The 19,135-nt window shown below is 38.0% G+C and overlaps 1 protein-coding gene across 2 annotated transcripts; it reads left to right on the top strand.

Annotated features, from left to right (window-relative positions):
- Positions 1-720: 720 nt before the first annotated feature.
- On the top strand, positions 721-17,796 carry RECQL (RecQ like helicase). Of its 2 annotated transcripts, none has more exons than XM_062616789.1 (15): positions 721-976; positions 2,154-2,229; positions 3,598-3,795; positions 5,624-5,803; positions 6,664-6,770; positions 7,719-7,917; positions 9,049-9,215; positions 9,702-9,783; positions 10,842-10,990; positions 11,076-11,193; positions 12,835-12,973; positions 13,846-13,937; positions 16,087-16,306; positions 16,988-17,117; positions 17,352-17,796. In XM_062616789.1, the coding sequence occupies exons 2-15, from the start codon at positions 2,214-2,216 to the stop codon at positions 17,538-17,540; spliced, it is 1,986 nt and encodes a 661-aa protein (XP_062472773.1). In that variant the 5' UTR covers positions 721-976; positions 2,154-2,213; the 3' UTR covers positions 17,541-17,796. The 2 variants fall into 2 exon arrangements, with proteins under 2 accessions (XP_062472773.1, XP_062472772.1); XM_062616788.1 differs by lacking the exon at positions 721-976 and adding an exon at positions 1,018-1,201.
- The last annotated feature ends 1,339 nt before the right edge of the window (positions 17,797-19,135 follow it).

Raw genomic sequence — 19,135 nt, 5'->3', positions numbered from 1 at the left:
AGCGGGGAGGGTGGTGCGCGCTCCGGCACTGACCGCTCGTACAGGGGGGAGGGAGCGCGGCGCTCGCCAGGGCTGACACCGTCGCGCGGGAGGAAGCGGTGTGAGCCGAGGCCGTTGGCAGCCCCCTTGCCGCCCGCTTCACCTGCACGGTGGTTAGGGAACGAGAGCGGTTTGGGCTGGAAAGGACCTAAAGACCATCTGCTTCCAACCCCCTGCCGTGGGCAGAGACACCTTCCACTAGACCAGGTTGCTCAAAGCCCCGTCGAGCCTGGCCTTGAACACTGCCAACGATGGGGCAGCTTCTCTGGGCATCTTGTGCCAGTGCCTCACCACCCTCACAGGGAAGAATTCTCTGTAGTTAATCTGAACTTCCCCTCTTTAAGTTGAAACCCATTACCCCTTGTCCTATCGCTACAGTCCCTGATGAAGAATCCCTTCTCCACATTTCTTGTAGGCCCTCTTTAGTCACTGGAAGGTTGCTCTAAGGTCTCCCCTGAACCTTCTCCAGGCTGAACAGCCCCAGCTTTCTCAGCCTGGTTTAGTATTGGAGGTGTTCCAGCCCCTTATTATCCCTGTGGCCCTCCTGTAGATACCTCTGATTAAACTGCTGCTAAGGTGACACATCTTGCTTGTGCAAGTATTGTTGGGTTTTTCTTTTTTTCGCCCTGTGATTTCTTGGTTTGGTAATGATCTGTTAATGTGACTTCTTAGAATAGAGACTGAAGAGGGCTATTTTGGACTCTGGGCAGAAGATGTTGTGAGAAAGCTTCCAGTGCTGGGACACTGATTTAAATCTGTGCAGAAGGGAAAGTGATGCTGGTTACTAACCGGTCTGGTTTAGGCACAGCCATCACGTATCTTCTTAGAGGTCTCTTTTCCCCCAGATGGTGGGCTATTAAGAAAAAGGCTGTAATGGGATGAATTCACAGGAATTCCGCTGGTTTTTACAGAGAGGTAAAACTGTTGGATGAACAAGGTACTTCCACTTGCCTTTTGTCCACTATGGTTTATAAGCAATGTGTTAATTTTTATTCAATTTCTTAGGAGCTGCATTTTTGAGGAATCAAATTGTAATTGGGGGTCTTTGTTGGCAGTGGTGTTACAGAATAAATTATAAGGTACACTGCACTACTTCTTCCAGAGACAGAAGCCAAATTAAAGACTTATGGAATTTCAGCAGCACATAGGGAAACATTCATAGGTAATTTTCATTCTCTATACACTCCTTGGATAAGAAAATGGATTCTGTCTCCTGAGCTGTCAGCCTAATGGTATTTGTGAGGCTTGTGTTTACTAGAAGTGTGCATTCACAGTGTGTCTGTTCCAGACCTACTGCTTTTTCTGGAATGGCCCTGCTCGCTCTGTACTTTGGGGAGACTCATATTTACAAATACATTTGTGCAGGTGGCAGGTGGTATGAATGCAGAACTGTGTAACTCGAATTATGTGACCTGGACACTGCTGAGTTGAATTACACAACAATCATCTTCTTTCTGAAGTGTGGGCCTTTAACTTATAACTAAAAAATAACCTCTTCTGGCAAAATCAGTGTTTTATTCACACATTCTTTTTTGTATATATTTTCCCCTCATTTACTGGAATGCAGTAAAATATTTGATATGGTAGAATCTGCTTATAGTGACGGTCAGCTGAATTTGTTCCCTTTCACTTTCTCTCAAATATGACTCCCATGTATATGATAAATAGTTCAGAATTCAGCAAGAGTGAGAGAATATCAAGTTTCTTAGGGTTTGTATTGTTAACCTATAATATGAAAACATTGCTCAAAAAATAAATTCTAAGTCTTTGAAGAGACAAAAAAACCCTGCACTGTGTCAAAAGTAGGTGAATGACTGGTCTGTATTAGACAGTGTCTCTCACAGAAAATATATGACTTGGTCAAAATTAACTTGGTCTCATTTAGCCTGGAGCCTGAGGAATTGGTTGTGAGTTGGTATCTGTCCCTTTCGCAGCAGGAAAAAAGCATGTTTTCATCTAGTTAGGAATATTTATATAGGCAGATTAAGGAACTAGTGCTTAAACTGTTAACACCTCGTCTATTAATGGAAAATCTCATAGTAAATTTCTTTGAAGTTTAGAAGGATTACTCATGGAATAACATTTATTTATTTATTTATTTATTTTATTCTTAGTGATAGTTGTTCAGTTAAATAAAGTCTCCTAAGGATAACAACATTCTCCAACCTCCAAAGATGGCAGCTGTTGAAGGTAATCCAAAATTAATATTCAATATGTTCGTTTTGCTATATTTCAGCTAACAGACACAATCACCTGATGTTATTACTATTTATATGAATTTGATATATGCAGAAAGGAGTGTGTGGAATCTAAGCTATTATATTTCAGATTTAAAGAAAAAGTTCTTTTACTGGATAACTTTTTATTGCTTAGATAAAAAGTAAAACAAAAGCAGGTTTGTCAAGGAAATTACTTGGTTTTCAATAATTTGAAAATATGCTTAATATTTTAAGACACTTTCAGCTCTTTCCTGCTGTGCAATAGTGGGCATTTAGGAAGACAAGCATCCCCATTTTTTGCCATTTGTAAAGAGGATATCTTTTTCTATATCATACATTTTTTGCTTCCATAAGCACATTATCATATCTGCTATGCTTGGACAAAAATGTTGTATTTTGTGGGGAGGAAAATGCTGCTTCTTATGCTTTTCTGACCTGGCTCTGAAATAGTGGCACCTGCTTGGCATACTGTGGTATGTGTTAATTACTCGTTTTAAACCCTGGGGACTGGATTCTAGAACACGGTCCGTAATTCATACACATGCATATTAGGATGTAAAGAGGCAAATTCCCACCAAAGATTCACTTGTGTAACCCAAGCTTTTGGGGAGTATTAGCCTCAGGATTTTCAGATGTGAAGAATGGCTTGTCTTTGAAAAAGCATTTATCCTCTGTGTTCAAACCTTGACATTCAGCAGATTCTCTGGTTCTGCATAGGAGGGAGATCTTGAGTGCATAAAATGTAGTTTTTTGCTAACATCGCTATTTCTGCCTTCAGAAAACCTTTACTTGCTGAGGTTCATGGGGCTTCTCACATGTAAATGCTTTCTATTAAAGATCTTCTAATGTGCTCACCTTGGAATTGGCTGGAGTACCCATTTTCATTGTAGTACAGCTTTAATATGAGGGCTTATGCAATGTGTTTTTCAGTGCTTAACATTCATCTGCAGAAAAGAAAATAATTTCAAGTGTTTCTCTGGAGAGGCACTGCTTTTGGGAAATTGGATTGTAATATACTTTATTTACTAATGCAGGTGATGGTAGTGTGCATATCTCTAATACACCATATCGGAGATGACAATTTATAGCACAGCTGTGTATATATGACCTACCAATATAAGAAATATGTTGTTAAGTCTTGCTCAGTATTTTTACATGGCATATGCAATATTAGATGCTATAATCTCATCAGTGGGCCTGTCAGGCTTTCTTGTTTCTCTAGATGTATTTGGTTTGTTTTTAATTTTTATCTCAACAAATCAAATAAAATATCATTTAAAACTGGGATTAACATGTTACTGTAGTCTCTGTACTGCCTTTAACTTGCTTTTCCCTTCAGTACTGGAGGAGGTACTGGTTTCCGTTGAAAATGAGCTGCAAGCAGTGGAGATGCAAATTCAGGAGCTTGTAGATAAACAGCAAGAACTCATCGAAAAGAAGATGAGAATAAAGAGTCTGATAAAGCAGTCCTCAGGAGACTTGGAGGCAGGTGGAAGTAAAGACACTGAAACCTCAGCCGAGGCATGGAATAAAAAAGGTTTGCAGAGACAAATTCAAATATTCTAATATAAAAATAAACTAATTCAGTAGGGGAAAAAATGTGTGTTCATACAGAATTTTGTGTGGGTAATGGTATTGTCCTATTTCATTTTGTTCAGCTGGGTGACCTGCCATCTTAATTACGCAGGGTAATGTTTGTATGTAACTCCCTGGGCATTCTTAAATATTAATCTGAGTTCTTCTGGGGAGAATTATCATAAGAATAGCCTGTTATAACTACTTTTATTCTTTTATTGCTGCAAAGTCACAACTTGATTGGATTTGCTGTAAGAATCCCAGCATAAATTTGGATATACTGCCATACTTGTATTCCCTGTTTATCTTCTAAAAATAATTACTCTGGATCTTTTCAGGATTTTATAATAACAGTTTTGCTTTATCAAAGTTGCTTCTTGCTGTCTTTGTGTTTCTTGCTTGAGTGGGTAGGACATTGGTTGTGTTTGCCATGGGTCATGTAGTTTCATTGTGTTACCAAATTAATGCAAATTAGATGGATGCTGACTGCCAAAAGTAATGTAGAATACATTAGTGTGGTAGAGTTAGTCCAAGTGGCAAGTGCCTCATGGTGGTGTGAGGGCTCCTGTTCCTTTGGAAGTGGTGTCTTTCAAGTTAAACATTAACTGAACTCCTGGATAGTTGGTGGCTCTTGACCATGTTATGCCTAACCAAATTAAATTCAGTTCCTTTTACTATTTTTCCCTCTCTTTTATTTCACTTGCAATTTGGAAACACATTGTTAGCTTCTGCCTCTTATCTATTGTGTGTATTCTTTTTTCTTTTTTAAAAATTAAATTAATTTTCTAGTCTAATCCATATTTGTCTGTGCTTGAGAAAAGTGTTCTGCATATGTAAGAATACTGACACTTTATAATTGCAGATTAATGCTATTGAACATATAAATTTGTTTTGGATAGCTTTGTGCCTAAATCTCTCCTCCTATGCTTTGAAAACTAACATCTTTGCAATCGGATGCTGTGTACATGTTGAATAAGAGCTGTTGCTAAATTTGGTCCCAGCATAAGGCTGAGTGAAGTCAGTGGGAGGCTTTTCTTGGTTCCAGAGAGCTTTGGACCTCAACTGTGCTCTTTGGAACCTCAAGTCCCAGAGTTAATGCTTGCGCTGCACATGGTGTAGCCTGGAGTTTCCACAGTTGTTCTGCATTTTAATTTTAATAATATGAAAATGGTTAATACTGTTCTTGATGCATCATTTAAGTTTTTACAGTATTACCTCTTTAAATGAAGGAGTCTTTAATGAAGAAAAAGAATGTTGGGGTCATTATTTTGGGGATGATTAAATTTCTCCTTTCCCCCTTTTAAAATAAATGCAAAAATGGTAGCCCTGTTTTCATCACACTATTTGTATTCACTGCATATGTATAAGGGACACCTTCAGGCAACTGTTGCAGATCTCAGTCTCTGGTTTTATTTATTTTCAGGGTGGGCTTCTGATTTCCATTTAGTTGTGGACTAAGCAGTTAACTTGATCATTAGCACTTTGAAGTGCTTCATCTGCTTGTGGGTGTTTCACACTAGTTCACGCTTATGTGCAATGAGAACATTTAGTCTGGAGGTGGATTGTATTTACATTTTATAGGGTTTTCAAAGGTCCACCTTAGAAACTGGTTTATAGAGACTCGGGTTATGTGTGGCTTTTTGTGTACCATTATTGAATCTCTGAACACTTTTCCAGATATCAAATTGTGTTGCTTCCAGATTTAGTTATTGTATATGTAAATTGTCCTTCCTTCTTGTATTTTAACTTGTTATGAAACGTGTTTTGCTTTCTTTTTTTTCCCTTAACAGATTTTCCATGGTATGAGAAGCTAAACACAGCATTGCGGGGCAAATTTAAACTCCAGAAGTTTAGGTCCTTGCAACTTGAAACAGTAAACGCTTCAATGGCAGGAAAGGATATATTTCTTGTCATGCCTACAGGTGGTGGAAAGAGCCTTTGTTATCAGTTACCAGCTGTCTGTTCTGAAGGTATGTAAGGGAAGAAAAGATCGTATGTAGACAACTGTATTTATTTTCTCCTTTTTGTAGTTCTTTGGAGAATGAACATTATATTGGTGTGTAGTATCACTGTATGAGAAAAAACAGCAAAGATTGACTAGAAACACTTGTTTTTCTCTCTCAGTTCATTTTCTCTGAATGAGCAATAGTAGCTTTAAAAGAATGTGCCTTTTATGTATGGTTTAGATTTAAGTAATTTATTTATGTTCCTCTAAACACTGAAAAAACTTTTTAAACGTTTGTTACTTTTTCTTTCTTTCTCTTTTGATCAATGTACTGACTGTAAGTTATCAAAGTATGAATATCTGTTATTTGTCTTTTCCATTCTAAAGTTTTAGCTTCAGATTATTTGGAAGAGCCTTTGTATATTCATTTTAAAAAATAAGTATCCAGTTTTGGACTTAAAAAATTTTTTTTTTTTTTTTTTAATAACCCATCCAGTTGCATGGAATTTTACTTATTTACAAATACATAATTTATCAACACCTAGCACTGCTTAGTTATACAGTAAATTAGCACCTCATGACACAGATGTGAATTCAACTTTGTTTTGTATATTAGTTCTTTCTCTTTTTATTGCAGCTCAGATGTCTGTGGTCTAGATTCTTAAGAGAAGGTGCATGTCATGGCCACCTGATAAGAAGTATCCCCATGTGACCTAGCAGTCACTTATCAGCTATATAGGAAGGGAATGTGGTACTGGGTGTATGAAGCTTAGGCTCACGTTTGGCAGTTCCTTCAGAACAGGGCTGATGCATTAGTAAAACGTGTTACAGGAGATATTTGTGACATCTCAACTGTTCAGTTTACACAATGACTGATTCTTACAGGTTTCACACTTGTGATATGTCCTTTGATATCACTTATGGAAGATCAGCTCATGGTTTTGGAACAGCTTGGTATTTCTGCAACTTTATTAAATGCCTCAAGCAGTAAGGTATGTTTAACTGCCACATCTTCGTGGGTTTTGTGGTGTATGTGCTGGCATTGTGCCTCTGTGCATGTTGTTTATGACTACTGAATGAATGGCACGATCTCATCAAGTATTGCCATTCTATCAACTGTGCTAAGATTCTTAAGAGGTTATTAACAATTCATAAGGGGTGGTAAACTGTTACCTAGTATTTACCACTACTATAAGTCTTTGTAGAAAATCACTATATATAAAATATTAATTTTAACACTTAGAAAATCTATCACAGAACTTTGAAAAAGCAGACCATTGAATATTTGTCTTTCCTTCATCATGTGGTATCAGTATTTTTCCAATAAACTATAATGTACCAAACACACCTGTGGTAATACAAGTGTAAAATAATTTCTTGTACACGACTGTAGTATTTATTACTGAGTTTTTAATGTATTCTACCTTAAAGCAGGCTCCAAGTTTGGCACATTGCATCAAGCCACTAAAACGGTCAAAGCCAGCGTCATGTAGAAGTTAACGACCATGGCCTTCTGCTAGTCAGGAAAATTTGTAAAAAGTAACTGACTTACTTTAAAAAGTAATTGACTAATAGCAGACTGGGAAATAAGTTGCTTCTTGGTCTCTGGATCAAACAGCTTCCTATCCTAAAGTATGATAAATAATTATATTTAAAAGCCTGCACTGTTCAACATGTTACTAATGGACAAAAAGGTCACCTACTCCAGTCTTTTAAGTCTAGAAACAGTAAAAATCTACAACATGCACCAGCTAAAGGGACTTTACATCCTCTAAATAGCCCCATGAAATCTATTTATTCCATTAAAGGTGTTGGTTTAATGTGTTCTTGTTATTAAAACAAAAACACAAGACACTTATTCACATTATCTGTATCACAGCACATAGGTGGCGAGTTGTCCTAGTTTCTTAGCCCCTGATTTCTCCTTTTGTTTCGAACAGGAACATGTGAAGTGGGTTCATACCGAAATGCTAAACAGAAATTCCCAACTGAAGCTCATTTATGTGACCCCGGAGAAGATTGCAAAAAGCAAAATGTTCATGTCAAAGCTAGAGAAGGCTTATCAAGCAGGGTGCCTTGCTCGCATTGCTGTAGATGAGGTCCACTGCTGTAGTCAATGGGGCCACGACTTCAGGCCTGGTATGCTCATTAGAAATCCAGTTTCTAGTTTGCAGTTTCAGGCATCAATACTGAATGAGGCCTGAAATAAAGCCACAGGTGCTTTCTTCATGTGTGAAGCAAATACTTAGTGTAATGCTAGCACCTGGGTTAGCTCAAGAACTTTAATGCACAAATGACTGTGTCCCTGTCCAGGAGTTAAGTTCATGCAAATGGGGGGTGGTGCCAATGTAGATTTTTCTGTCAGTATTCTGAAAAACTCCTAATTCAGTTTATTTTAATTGGAGCTTAATAAAATGAAAGTTTTTGGCTGCCATCTTTAATATGGGCAATACAATCAGCTTTAATGCTGCATGTAAAATATGTTATTCTGTACACCGCTTTGTAATACTGTGGGTGACAAGAGCTAGAGCATTCTGTAAATTCATGAACTATGCTTTGATCACTTCTAAATGCCCTTGACTTGCAAGGGAAAAAAGAAGTGCACTTCAGTTATGTTTCCTGTCTTGCCTGTTGTAGAAGACTTACTTACTGGTTATTCTTCCTTTGCCTTTGAAAGAAAACCTGATTTGAATCAATAGTGACGTAAAGTCAACCTTTGCAGGTTTGTTAAAAAGTGATGTCTGAGCAAAGAGCCATGCCGGTAAACAGGCAATGTGGAATTTGTACCACTGGCTGCATTTCTCTTCTAAGGCAGCAAGTGATTGTCAGCACTGAGCCTTTAGAATCTTTCCTTAGTACATTCTGGTCTGTGTATCCAAATTCTATATTGACTGTTTACTAGCAGAGCTGTGTTTACTGAAAAGCTGTTTGTAAAAACAGACCTGCAAAATAACCTGAATGTTTGTTAATGCCATGACACTTAATTTTTTCTAACTTTTTAAGGACTCATATTTCAATATGCTTTGCCTTTTGAATTGGGGCAGCTTCTGTAAAACTCAATTAGAAGATAAAGCATCTGTTTTGATAAGTGCAGCCTTCTTATTACTTCATTTGGGTGTATAAATTGATTCTTTAGTAAACTGATCAATAATAACATTTATTGCAGTATTACCCCATTGAATACTATCTACCTGAATTACATTAATATCTTTTTTAAGTTTGACTCTGTGGTATGTGAAATTCTTTTTCTCTTTCTGTTTTCTTGCTTAGACTACAAGTCTCTTGGTATCTTGAAAAGACAGTTTCCGAATACTCCCTTGATTGGATTGACAGCAACTGCTACAAATCATGTTTTAAAAGATGCTCAGAAAATTTTGCATGTTCAAAAGTGCATTACCTTTACTGCTTCTTTCAACCGGCCCAATCTTTACTATGAGGTATGTCTTAATTTTCAATTATACATTTTAATAATAAATAGGTTTTCAACTGAGCGATGGTGTCCTTTCATCTCGTCATCTTGCTGAACTTGCTGTCATCTGCAGAGGACCTTGGGCTGCTTTGTCTCTATGGGCAAAGCTTAACAGATAGAACTGTGTACAGGGGAGAGGTAGGTAACAGACTTAGACTACTGCAGCTTGTTGGAAAATATGCCATATGATTGCAAAACGTTGTGATTCATTGTGTTTTCAGTTTGGCCACAGGTTCTTTTATTGTTCTTCATAGGAAAACTTGTGGTTTTGGTTTTATTTTTTTCTGTGGACTTTTGAGATGTAATCTGACTGTGCACAAAAAGGATATAATAATTTTGGTTAAATGCAGAACAGTTGTTTTTATTGTGCTGGAAGAAGTAGAATAAATATGATTGCTTGGCAGACTGTGTACCCACTTGAAGAACTCCAATGTGTGTATGTTGTATTTTTGAGGTTCGGCATAAGCCTTCAAATAATGAAGATTTCATTGAGGACATTGTTAAGATGATTAATGGAAGATACAAAGGACTTTCAGGTAAAAAGTGTTGTTTTGTTTTTTTTTTTAAAAAAAGGTATATTAATTTTTTATAATCTTTAGTGTTACAGGAATGTTTTTGAGTAATCCTGAAACTTGTAGATAAACTTTACTTTCACCATACCTTAAAAATCCAGCATTAGAAGAAATGAAATTTAGTAAGATCTGTACCTCGAATGATTACTCATCTCATTCATTAGTGTTTAAATGTCTTTACATTTTGCTTATATATTCTGAAGTATTGAAATATAATGTTGATGTATATAGAGCAACGTTTGCATAATAATAGCAATTTTTAAGTTTGTAAAAACAAGGCTCAGAAAAGGTTACCTATATGTGCTTAAATCATATGTTATTTAGTATCTGTGTGTCAGGATACTTACTTATCTTTAGCACTTCTTTTTCACATTTGATCGCAAGACTCCTGTATTATCCAGTGCCCAGAATGGGTGTGTGGTGAGGAGAATTGCATTGATTGATGAAAGCAGAACTGTAGAAGTTGGACTTTATGTAATCAATGAATTATGTAGTGCAAATAAAAGAGGAGGGCCATATTACAAAGGCACCAGAACCCAGTTTTCCAGGGCAGCAGTCTGTCCCTGCTGTCAAGCTCTTGTGTCTGTGATGAGCAACTCCCTGAGGACAAACTGTGCTAAAATGATCACAAATCATGTGGCTTTTTGTGTAATCCTTGACTTAGCCCAGGCTGACTAATGACAAAAAATGGATATATCTGAAACCTCAGGTGAGACATCATAATGAACAGCACCTCTTTACATAAGCATTATTAACCATTGTCCTCCTTGAACATAGAATACTTCTATAATTATGTGGATTGCTATCCATATTTTCTCTTTAGCCTACAAGTCAAAGCCGATAATTGAAGTTTCTTTCATGGCTACCATACTGGAGACTGAATAGACACAAAGATTGTTTGCTGGGTTTTATTTATTTATTTGTAAGTTAATAAAACTTTTGAAGTTGTTTTTAAGTATTGGGGATTGTTTGTTGTGAGTTTTTTAAGACATTACAATAAGGCATCTCTCACTTTTGTGCAGGAATTGTTTACTGTTTTTCTCAGAAGGATTCTGAGCAAGTTACTATGAGTTTGCAGAAACTGGGAATCAAGGCAGGGACTTACCATGCAAACATGGATGCTAAATGTAAGAGCAAAGTTCATAAAGGATGGGCAGCAAATCAGATCCAGGTTAAGTAGATATTTCTCATAGACTTATGTTTTATTTAAACAAATTGTGGTTTGATACCTTGATGGTTTCTTAATCTTTTTTCAGGTTGTAGTGGCAACTGTTGCTTTTGGCATGGGAATTGATAAACCTGATGTGAGGTTTGTAATTCATCATTCTATGAGCAAATCCATGGAGAACTACTACCAAGAAAGTGGACGTGCAGGTATTGTAGGAAATGGCTTTTGCAAAGCTGCCATTTCCATTCATTAAACCAAAAAAAAATTGCACTTTGATTTTAGTCATTTGTGTGAAGTGTCTTGTCTTTGAGACAGGTTCCAGAGTGTGTAATGCCACTCTGCTTCTGTGAAGAGGCTTTGAAGCAAACTACCCAGCCGTTTACTCAACATTTGTTTTAATTACTTAATTTTTGTGGCATCTGTGGCTTACCAGAGTAATTTCATAACGTGACATTGACTGATCAGATGTGTTATAGAAAGGATTTTTTTTTTTCTTTGCATAGCAGCGGGGCTATGTGATCTGCTCAGATTGATTCTAGATGATATCTAATTGCTGTATGAATTTCAGTAGCCACAGAAACACAAGTAGGATGGGGAGTCTGGAGCAGGGAATTTTAAGGACTGATCAGTGTATAGCAGCACTAAATAGCTTTTGTGGCTAAAAAAAGTTTTGGGGTGTTTTGTTTTTTTTTTTCAACCTTGTGCATTATTTTTCAAAGACAGATTAAATCTATGTGGAGGAAAGCTTTTTAAGAATCTTGAGGGGCAGCTGGTAGAAATTCTAACTATGGCTCTGTGATAGAAACTGACCTTAACACTAGCCTAAGAAGTACAGGAGTCATCAAAGTCTGTGGGAGTTTGCATCTGCTTATGCTATAGACTGGTTACCTCTAGGTAGTGCTAGAGGTGATGGGAAGTGTAAGCAATGAAGTGGTGAGAAAAGGGCCATATAGGTGCTGCACCTGTTGTTTCACAATGTTTATCAATTTGGGATTAAAGCAAGCTTTTGTGTTTCTTATTCATTACTATTTAAATGAGATCCTTTTGGGAGGGATTAATTAAGCACTGCTACTCATTTGCATGAACGTACTACTTAGCTTATGAAACCTTCCTTTTTCCCTTTGACTGCTTATCCATGTGAAGTAGTTCTCTTAAACGTGAAACTTTTTTAGAAGTTTAGGGGTTTTTAGGCCTTTTCTGCTCTCTGGATCTTGTAAACAGCGGGTCGGCACCTATCAGCACATCACTGGGAGGGGTGGGCAGCAGGAAGGAAGAGATGATCTAAATTCAGCTATAGAAGGCACAGTTGGTTTTAAATGGAATATCAACAACCTAATTGTTTCTTCATTTATTACCATTAATACCTAATAAGGTATTTGAAGCTCACACTGTGTTTTAAATAAGTAAGAATTAGGCTTCAAGATGTATTTGGCTAGGATTTTCCAAGAGGTGTTAGGGTGAGAAAATAGTGATTTCCCTGACTTTCTGTATGATGCTAATATTTTATTTTGGTTGTTAAAAAGTCAAAATCTCCATTGTGATGTATTTTCAATTTGCTTGAAATTGTATTTGTAGAAGACTGTTCTATTTTATTTCTAGTCTGTATCATGCTATGTTCTGTTGCCTATACATATGTGTATAGGCACATGCCTATACATATACACATATGTGCCTACATAACAAGTGTGTTATGCTTGATACTCCATTACAGTCATGTCCTCTCTACATAGGGGCTGCAGAAACCCATGCAGATAAGAGTGGTATTTGTACCAAAAAAAGCTGTACTTTAAGTAAACATCTTCTAATTTTATTTTTTTGTTGTTGTTATTCTTTTTAATGCACTGCAGGTAGAGATGACCAAAAAGCTGACTGCATTTTATATTATGGTTTTGGAGATATATTCAGAATCAGCTCAATGGTAGTGATGGAAAATGTAGGGCAAGAGAAGCTGTATAATATGGTGTCCTACTGCCAGAATCTGAAGAAGTAAGTTACTGTGGTGGTTTGGTTGCTTAGTTTGTAAATAGACCAGTTAGTGAGGTTTTATAGAGGGCATTTGAAAACAAAAAAGCCATTTAAAACACCCAAACAAAACAAGTAAAAGCCAACAATAAATCAAAGAAACTCTTCCCTCCCTCCCCTCTCAGAACAGAGAGGGGGAGGGTTTTTTTTGCCTATTGTACCAGAGTCTTGAGTTTGGAGTTTGTGGTTTAGCTGCTCAATACATGTACTGTTGCACATAACTGACTGTTGATGTGTTGGTTGCCAGCTTCAGATAAAATTCTGGAAGAAGTTATGTTGAGGTGAAATGTCTATTGACAAACACTGTTTTGATTTCAAATCCCATTCAGAGTGAAAACTGGAATGCTTTGGGTTTTACTCTCAAGGTACCAGTATTCAGTGGCCATACAGGAATCACATGTGCTTCATCTGCTGCACTGTGCTACTTGGAATACTTAATAGAAAAACACTTGTATCTATGTTGTGGGTAACTTGTGCATTCAGTGTAGCCTTTGTTGGCCTCAGACTAAGAATTAGTCCATATTCTTATGATTTTTTCATTCTATAGAAATTGCAGACCTTTCTGCTTTAACCAGTCTGTTCCTACAGTGGTGCGCACTATTACTAAAAGCTGCTGGTTATTCCTCTTAGCACAGCAGACAGGGAATACTGTGTAGCAGTATTTGTTTTCTGATTTTTCGTGAGACAGTCCCTCATGCTTGTTTTAAGACATGAGCTGACCCAAGGGACCTTCTTTTTGCCAGGTGATTTATGGCACAGGTGTATTTATGGCATATGATTTATAACACAGGTGTATACACTTATGTTCTATAGTCATTTGCTCTCTGCTCTTTCAGATGTCGCCGAGTCCTCATAGCCCGTCATTTTGATGAAGTATGGGATTCTGCAAACTGCAACAAAATGTGTGATAACTGCTGTAGGGAGAGCCGTAAGTAAATTGTTTTTATAACCAGGGATGGTGACCATGGAGAAGGTTGGCTTAAAGAAATACCTACATTAGAGAAAGTGTGAGCAACTTCTGTGAAGTGTGCTCATAATACTGCCTGTTTCCATTGTGCAAATTTTGTTCTGAACATCAGGTTTTGGTGACTTAATATTGCTGAGTTCAGGGTGTTTAGTAGGATCCTTTTTTGCTTGAGGCCAGACACTTTGGTATCTTTCAGGCTCAGCCAGTCACCTGTTCCCAGAAGCGAAGCTGGGGCAAGGGGGAGTTTGGCTCACCTGTTTTAAAACGATTTCGGCATGTGTCGGGGTTTGTTTCAGGATTTGTTTGGGTGTTAAAGATTTATTTTGAGAGGGAGCCTCTTGCTCTCAGCATGTGGAACTGTTCACACTTAGGCTGTGAGAATGCACAGTTTGCACGTGTCCTCTTACAGCTTGCCTGGTAAAACCTCTGAGCATTTCAGTGCTGCATGCTCATGGGACATACCTGTGCAGAACAGCTGAGCAGTCTTAATTCAGGATTTGGCCGTGTGTTAGCCTTAACTGCTCACTGTCTGTCTGGTGTGCACTCTTCCTTTGAAAGAAAGTTGGGATCATAAGGGCTAGACATAGAGGGAACTGGGAAGATGAACGGAAACAAGATCTGCTGCATGGTAAAGGAGGGTGGTTTCAAGCAGAATGTGGTTCTGGGACATAAGCTCTTTCGCTGCTTTGACCACAACTGTCCTGGGCAGTGTTGGGTAGCTAGCTTAAACTACACTTTCATGGGTGATCACTGCCTGCTTTAACTGTCATTTTTTGGTACTCATCCAGAAAGCTGTAAGTTTCTGAAGATGCATAAAGTATCTCTTGCTGGACTTCCTAAGTGTGAGCTGTGATTTAGACATAGGAATCCTCATCTAAATCTAGAAAACTCTGGAAGGAGTGCTGGGAAGAAGTTGATCTTGAGCATCTGTAACTGAATACACAAAACCACCTTAAATTTCTTTGAGGACCAGGTGAATTCTTGTAATATGTAAAAAATACCATCTCCTCATACCACATACCTGTTGTGAAGCGTTCGGATAATCTAGAGATCAATGCTTCAGCAGCTGAGGAACACCTCTATATTCAAAGCTGTTCTCATAACTAGACTTTATTTCCCTGTACGCTTTTTGGAGGGGCAAGGTAAACAAAGATATTGAGCTTCTTTTTTCTTTATACAGTTAACTATACATCTGTATAATAAACCTGTTTTGCAAATTCATGTAAGTAACAATGTCTTGTTCGAGTTGGAAATAGGGCTTAGTTAAACTTTATACTGGGATCAGAGGTTGAGAAGAGTATGGAACTGGCTTGTACCCAAGACTCACAGGAACCATGTGACGAAATATAGTTGAAATATGTCCTGTTAACTGCTAGTTTTACCCCCAGGGCCTCTTGATATCTAAGCAAGGTCTGAGGAAACCTAGCAGTAGTACTGGGTGTTCAGTACTTAATTCTTAGTATTGGATGAGGCAGTTGGGTAATTCTGTGCCATAATCTGATCATGAAGTAGAAGCATGATCATTATGTACTACATGGATGTGTTGGAGCTCAGAATAATTATTCATGATGAAGTTTATTTGTACAAAATTAATACATTTTTGGTCTTATTTTGTCTATAACTGTCTTGAGAGAAGAAATGTCTCACTTACAGACTTCAGTTCCTTTTTATTCTCTAATATTTCATAATAAATACTATGGGTGAAGAAAAGGAATCCAGCTGCAGAGTAACATAGAAGCTACCTTAGAAATTTTACAGTTTGTAAATGCTTCTTTGAAATAATTTGTGTGGTTTGTAATGGTAAATACATATAAAAACATTTGCAGGACTGGAGTTTTAATAATGAAGTAGAAACATAAATACAAGTTTGAGTACAAACAAATCCTAATTTGACAGAGGGACAGTTATAGCTTTTATTTGTTAAGTTATAGTTTGAAAACAAAACCAAAAAAAATTACTATTATATGGCACAATGATATGTATTTATAGATATACGTACATATCTATGAATATATAAAAGGGCATATATATGTATACACCTAGTGTATATATGGATACTATCTAAATAACTCTAAATAATTTGCTATTTAAATATTACTTTTATCTGTAGCATGTGAGAAAATGGATATAACAGGATACTGCAGGGATCTAATCAAGATACTTGAGCAGGCTGAACACATGAGTGAGAAGCTAACCCCACTGAAATTAATCGATGCGTGGTCTGGGAAAGGTGTAGCAAAACTGAGGGTGCCTGAAGTTCCTCCACCCAAGCACCCTCGAGAGGAGCTGGAGAGAATTATTGCCCATTTACTGCTGCATCAGTATCTGAAGTATGTAAGATGACTACTTCCTTTTTTATTTTTTTTTTAATCTCTACTAGTCATTTGTCATTACTCTGGCGTTAGGTCTACATGGTATTATTGCATACGTTCTGTAGTCTCAGTTGTAGCCGTTATTTCAGACGCATTTAATGTATTCAGAAAATCTCAAAAGATTACTGTATTTCAACTTCAGAATGTTAAAACAGAAGTTGGAGGAGCATTTGAAATACTCCATCTCTTGCAGTTTTAAACTGGGGTCTTCTGTATTCAGGTGGAACCTTTAATCTGCAGCAGGCTTCATTTTGGAGAGGTCTGCTGTTTATACGGAGTGTCATTTACATTCCATGTATAAGCAGAGTAACTGGGGCTGCCCAGATGAAGTCTTAAGTTAGAACAGGCTGGCTAATGCAGGCTTATTGCATCTTTTTTTCCTCATTTTCCTCCATGTATTCCGACATATTGACATGTGCGTGTATCTCTGTGTATGTAAAGTTCCACAAGCTGAATGATGTTAAGTGTTGACTAGAGTCACTCTAAATTAACTGGCTGTCCACTTGGAAAGAGAAAGAAAAGCCAAGCTGCTATTTGGAACATCCCTCAGAAGGTTTAATGCGTCCCATTTCCCCCCTGCATGGTTTAGCCTGTCTTTGTCTCCAGCCTTCCCTCATAACACTGTTTTTGTTTATGCAGGGAAGACTTCAGCTTCACAGCATTTGCGACAATATCCTACCTGAAGATAGGACCAAAGGCAGGCCTGCTGAAAAATGAGGCACATGTCATAACTATAGAAGGGATAACAAACAAGAAAAGTGTTTACAGGGTATTTTTATATATATATATATTTATATATACATATTTATATCTGTACTGACTTGCTATATAGGTATCTTTCCATTGTAATTTGATAGTTTGGTATCCACTCAGTGTATTTTTCATAGTAATGCAATCAACTGGATTTAAAACAGACCTCATAAATATCTTCTCTCTTGTGTGGGAATACTGAAAAGAAGGAAAGCAATGCTAGAATTTGAACAGATCTGTTTATCACTTACAGGCCAAACCAACTCAATCTTCGAATTCGAAAGGAAGCAGAGAAACTCCTCGGACTGTTTCAAAGACTGTCCAAGATTCAGTGGTGAAGTCGTCACAGGAACATAAACGGCCTAACTGTGGTTCTGACTTAAAAGCAAAGAGGCTTAAGCTTCAGGCAGGTGGAGATGATCAACCAGTAGTTATTGACTGAGTTTCACAGGCTATGTTTAGGATTTAATCATGTTCGTTTCTCCATGGACAATGCAGTGTGTAAGTTCAGTTTGTTTTAGCAATTTTATTTTTTTCCTTTTTTTTAAATAAAAAACAAAACAGGGAAACAAGTATCTTTAAACCCCTCAAATCTAGAGAAAGTCTGGTAGTCAAGGGAAAAGTGCTACATAGCAAAATCATTGGTGCATATCTTACGATAATTACTGTATAATTATGTAAATAATTACCATGTTGTCTTGTTAACTCTTTTGGAAGTGTAGTGTATAGTAACACTATAGTAGAATCACACAGGCTGGGAGGGACTTGCAGAGATCACCTAGTCCAGTGTCCTCCTCAAAGCAGGTTCAGTTGAAACAGGGTGCTCAGGGCTGTGTCCAGTGAAGTTTTGACTGTCTCTAAGGATGGATATTCCCTAACCCCTCTCAGCATCTGTTCCGCCATTTGACGACTTTCATAACTACCCCACTTCCCCCCCACCCCCAAAAAAAGGGCATTTCTTACAGCTAATCGTTAATTCCTGTATTGCAACTTGTCTGTTGCCTCTTGTCCTACCACTGTGCTCTTCTGAGAAGAGTCTGGTACCACTGCTGTTATGCTCTTCCATTAGTTGAAGCCAACAGCCAGTTCACAACAATCATACCCTTTCTTTCTCCCTGGCTTGCTTCTTCCTTAATCTGGAAAGATTAAGAACTAGCTTCCTCAGCATCCCTCTGTGCAGCCCATCCAGTCCTGTGGATCTGTGAATGGGCAACTGGCTTAAGTGATCTGTAACTCTACCTTTCTGTACTGCTTCACTCCCACAGACTGTTAGTAGGACCCCTCAGGAACCTGGGAGGTCTGAGGGAAAACCATACCAGTGAAAACGGGGCAAAAAGTACTTCAATCTTTTCCATGTCCTGTGTCACTAGCTCCCCTGCCCCTCTGAGGAGTGGGACCATACTTTCCTTACCCTTCCTTTTGCTCCTAAGGTACTTAGAGAATCTCATTTTACTGCTTTTTGCATCCTTTGCTAGTTCCACCTTCAGCTGAGCTCTTGCATTTCTAACTCCCTGTGTACTCAGGCAATATCTCTATGTATTCTGGATATCCTGTACCTTCTACTTCCTTTCTGTGTTGGAGCTAGCTGAGTTTTCTGTTCACCCATGCTGCCATTCTGCCATGCTTGCTTGACCTTCTGCACATAGGAATAAACTATTTGTGTTCTGAGGAGGTTATGGTTTGGAAACCAAACAGCCCTCCTGAGCACCCTTGCCTTCCAGGGCAGTGTCCCCAGCATACTGACAAGCAGATCCCTGCACAAGCTGAAAAACTGCTCTTCTGAGGTCCAAGGCAATGGTTCTGTGATGTGTTCCTAACTCCTGAAACTTAAAATCCTGAATCACACAATCACTGAGCAACATCTGGGATCTGGGCACCCAGTACGAAACACCTGTCAATTTGTCCCAGTCAGGTAGGCAGTGAGGGCCTCTGTCCTGCCTGGAGGGATTCCCTGGTAACTCTGATCTTCCTTTTCTTCATTGTGTGAACACTTGGCTTGGCTTCAGCTGGCATCGATGCATCCCTTGGTGTGGAGTT

The sequence above is a fragment of the Pezoporus occidentalis genome, unplaced genomic scaffold, assembly GCF_034315485.1.
Source record: "Pezoporus occidentalis ecotype Australia unplaced genomic scaffold, CSIRO_AGI_Poc_V1 ctg19, whole genome shotgun sequence".
Lineage (NCBI taxonomy): Eukaryota > Metazoa > Chordata > Aves > Psittaciformes > Psittacidae > Pezoporus > Pezoporus occidentalis.
The sequence above is the reverse complement of the archived record's forward strand: the minus strand, read 5'-3'. Positions and strand labels throughout refer to the sequence as shown.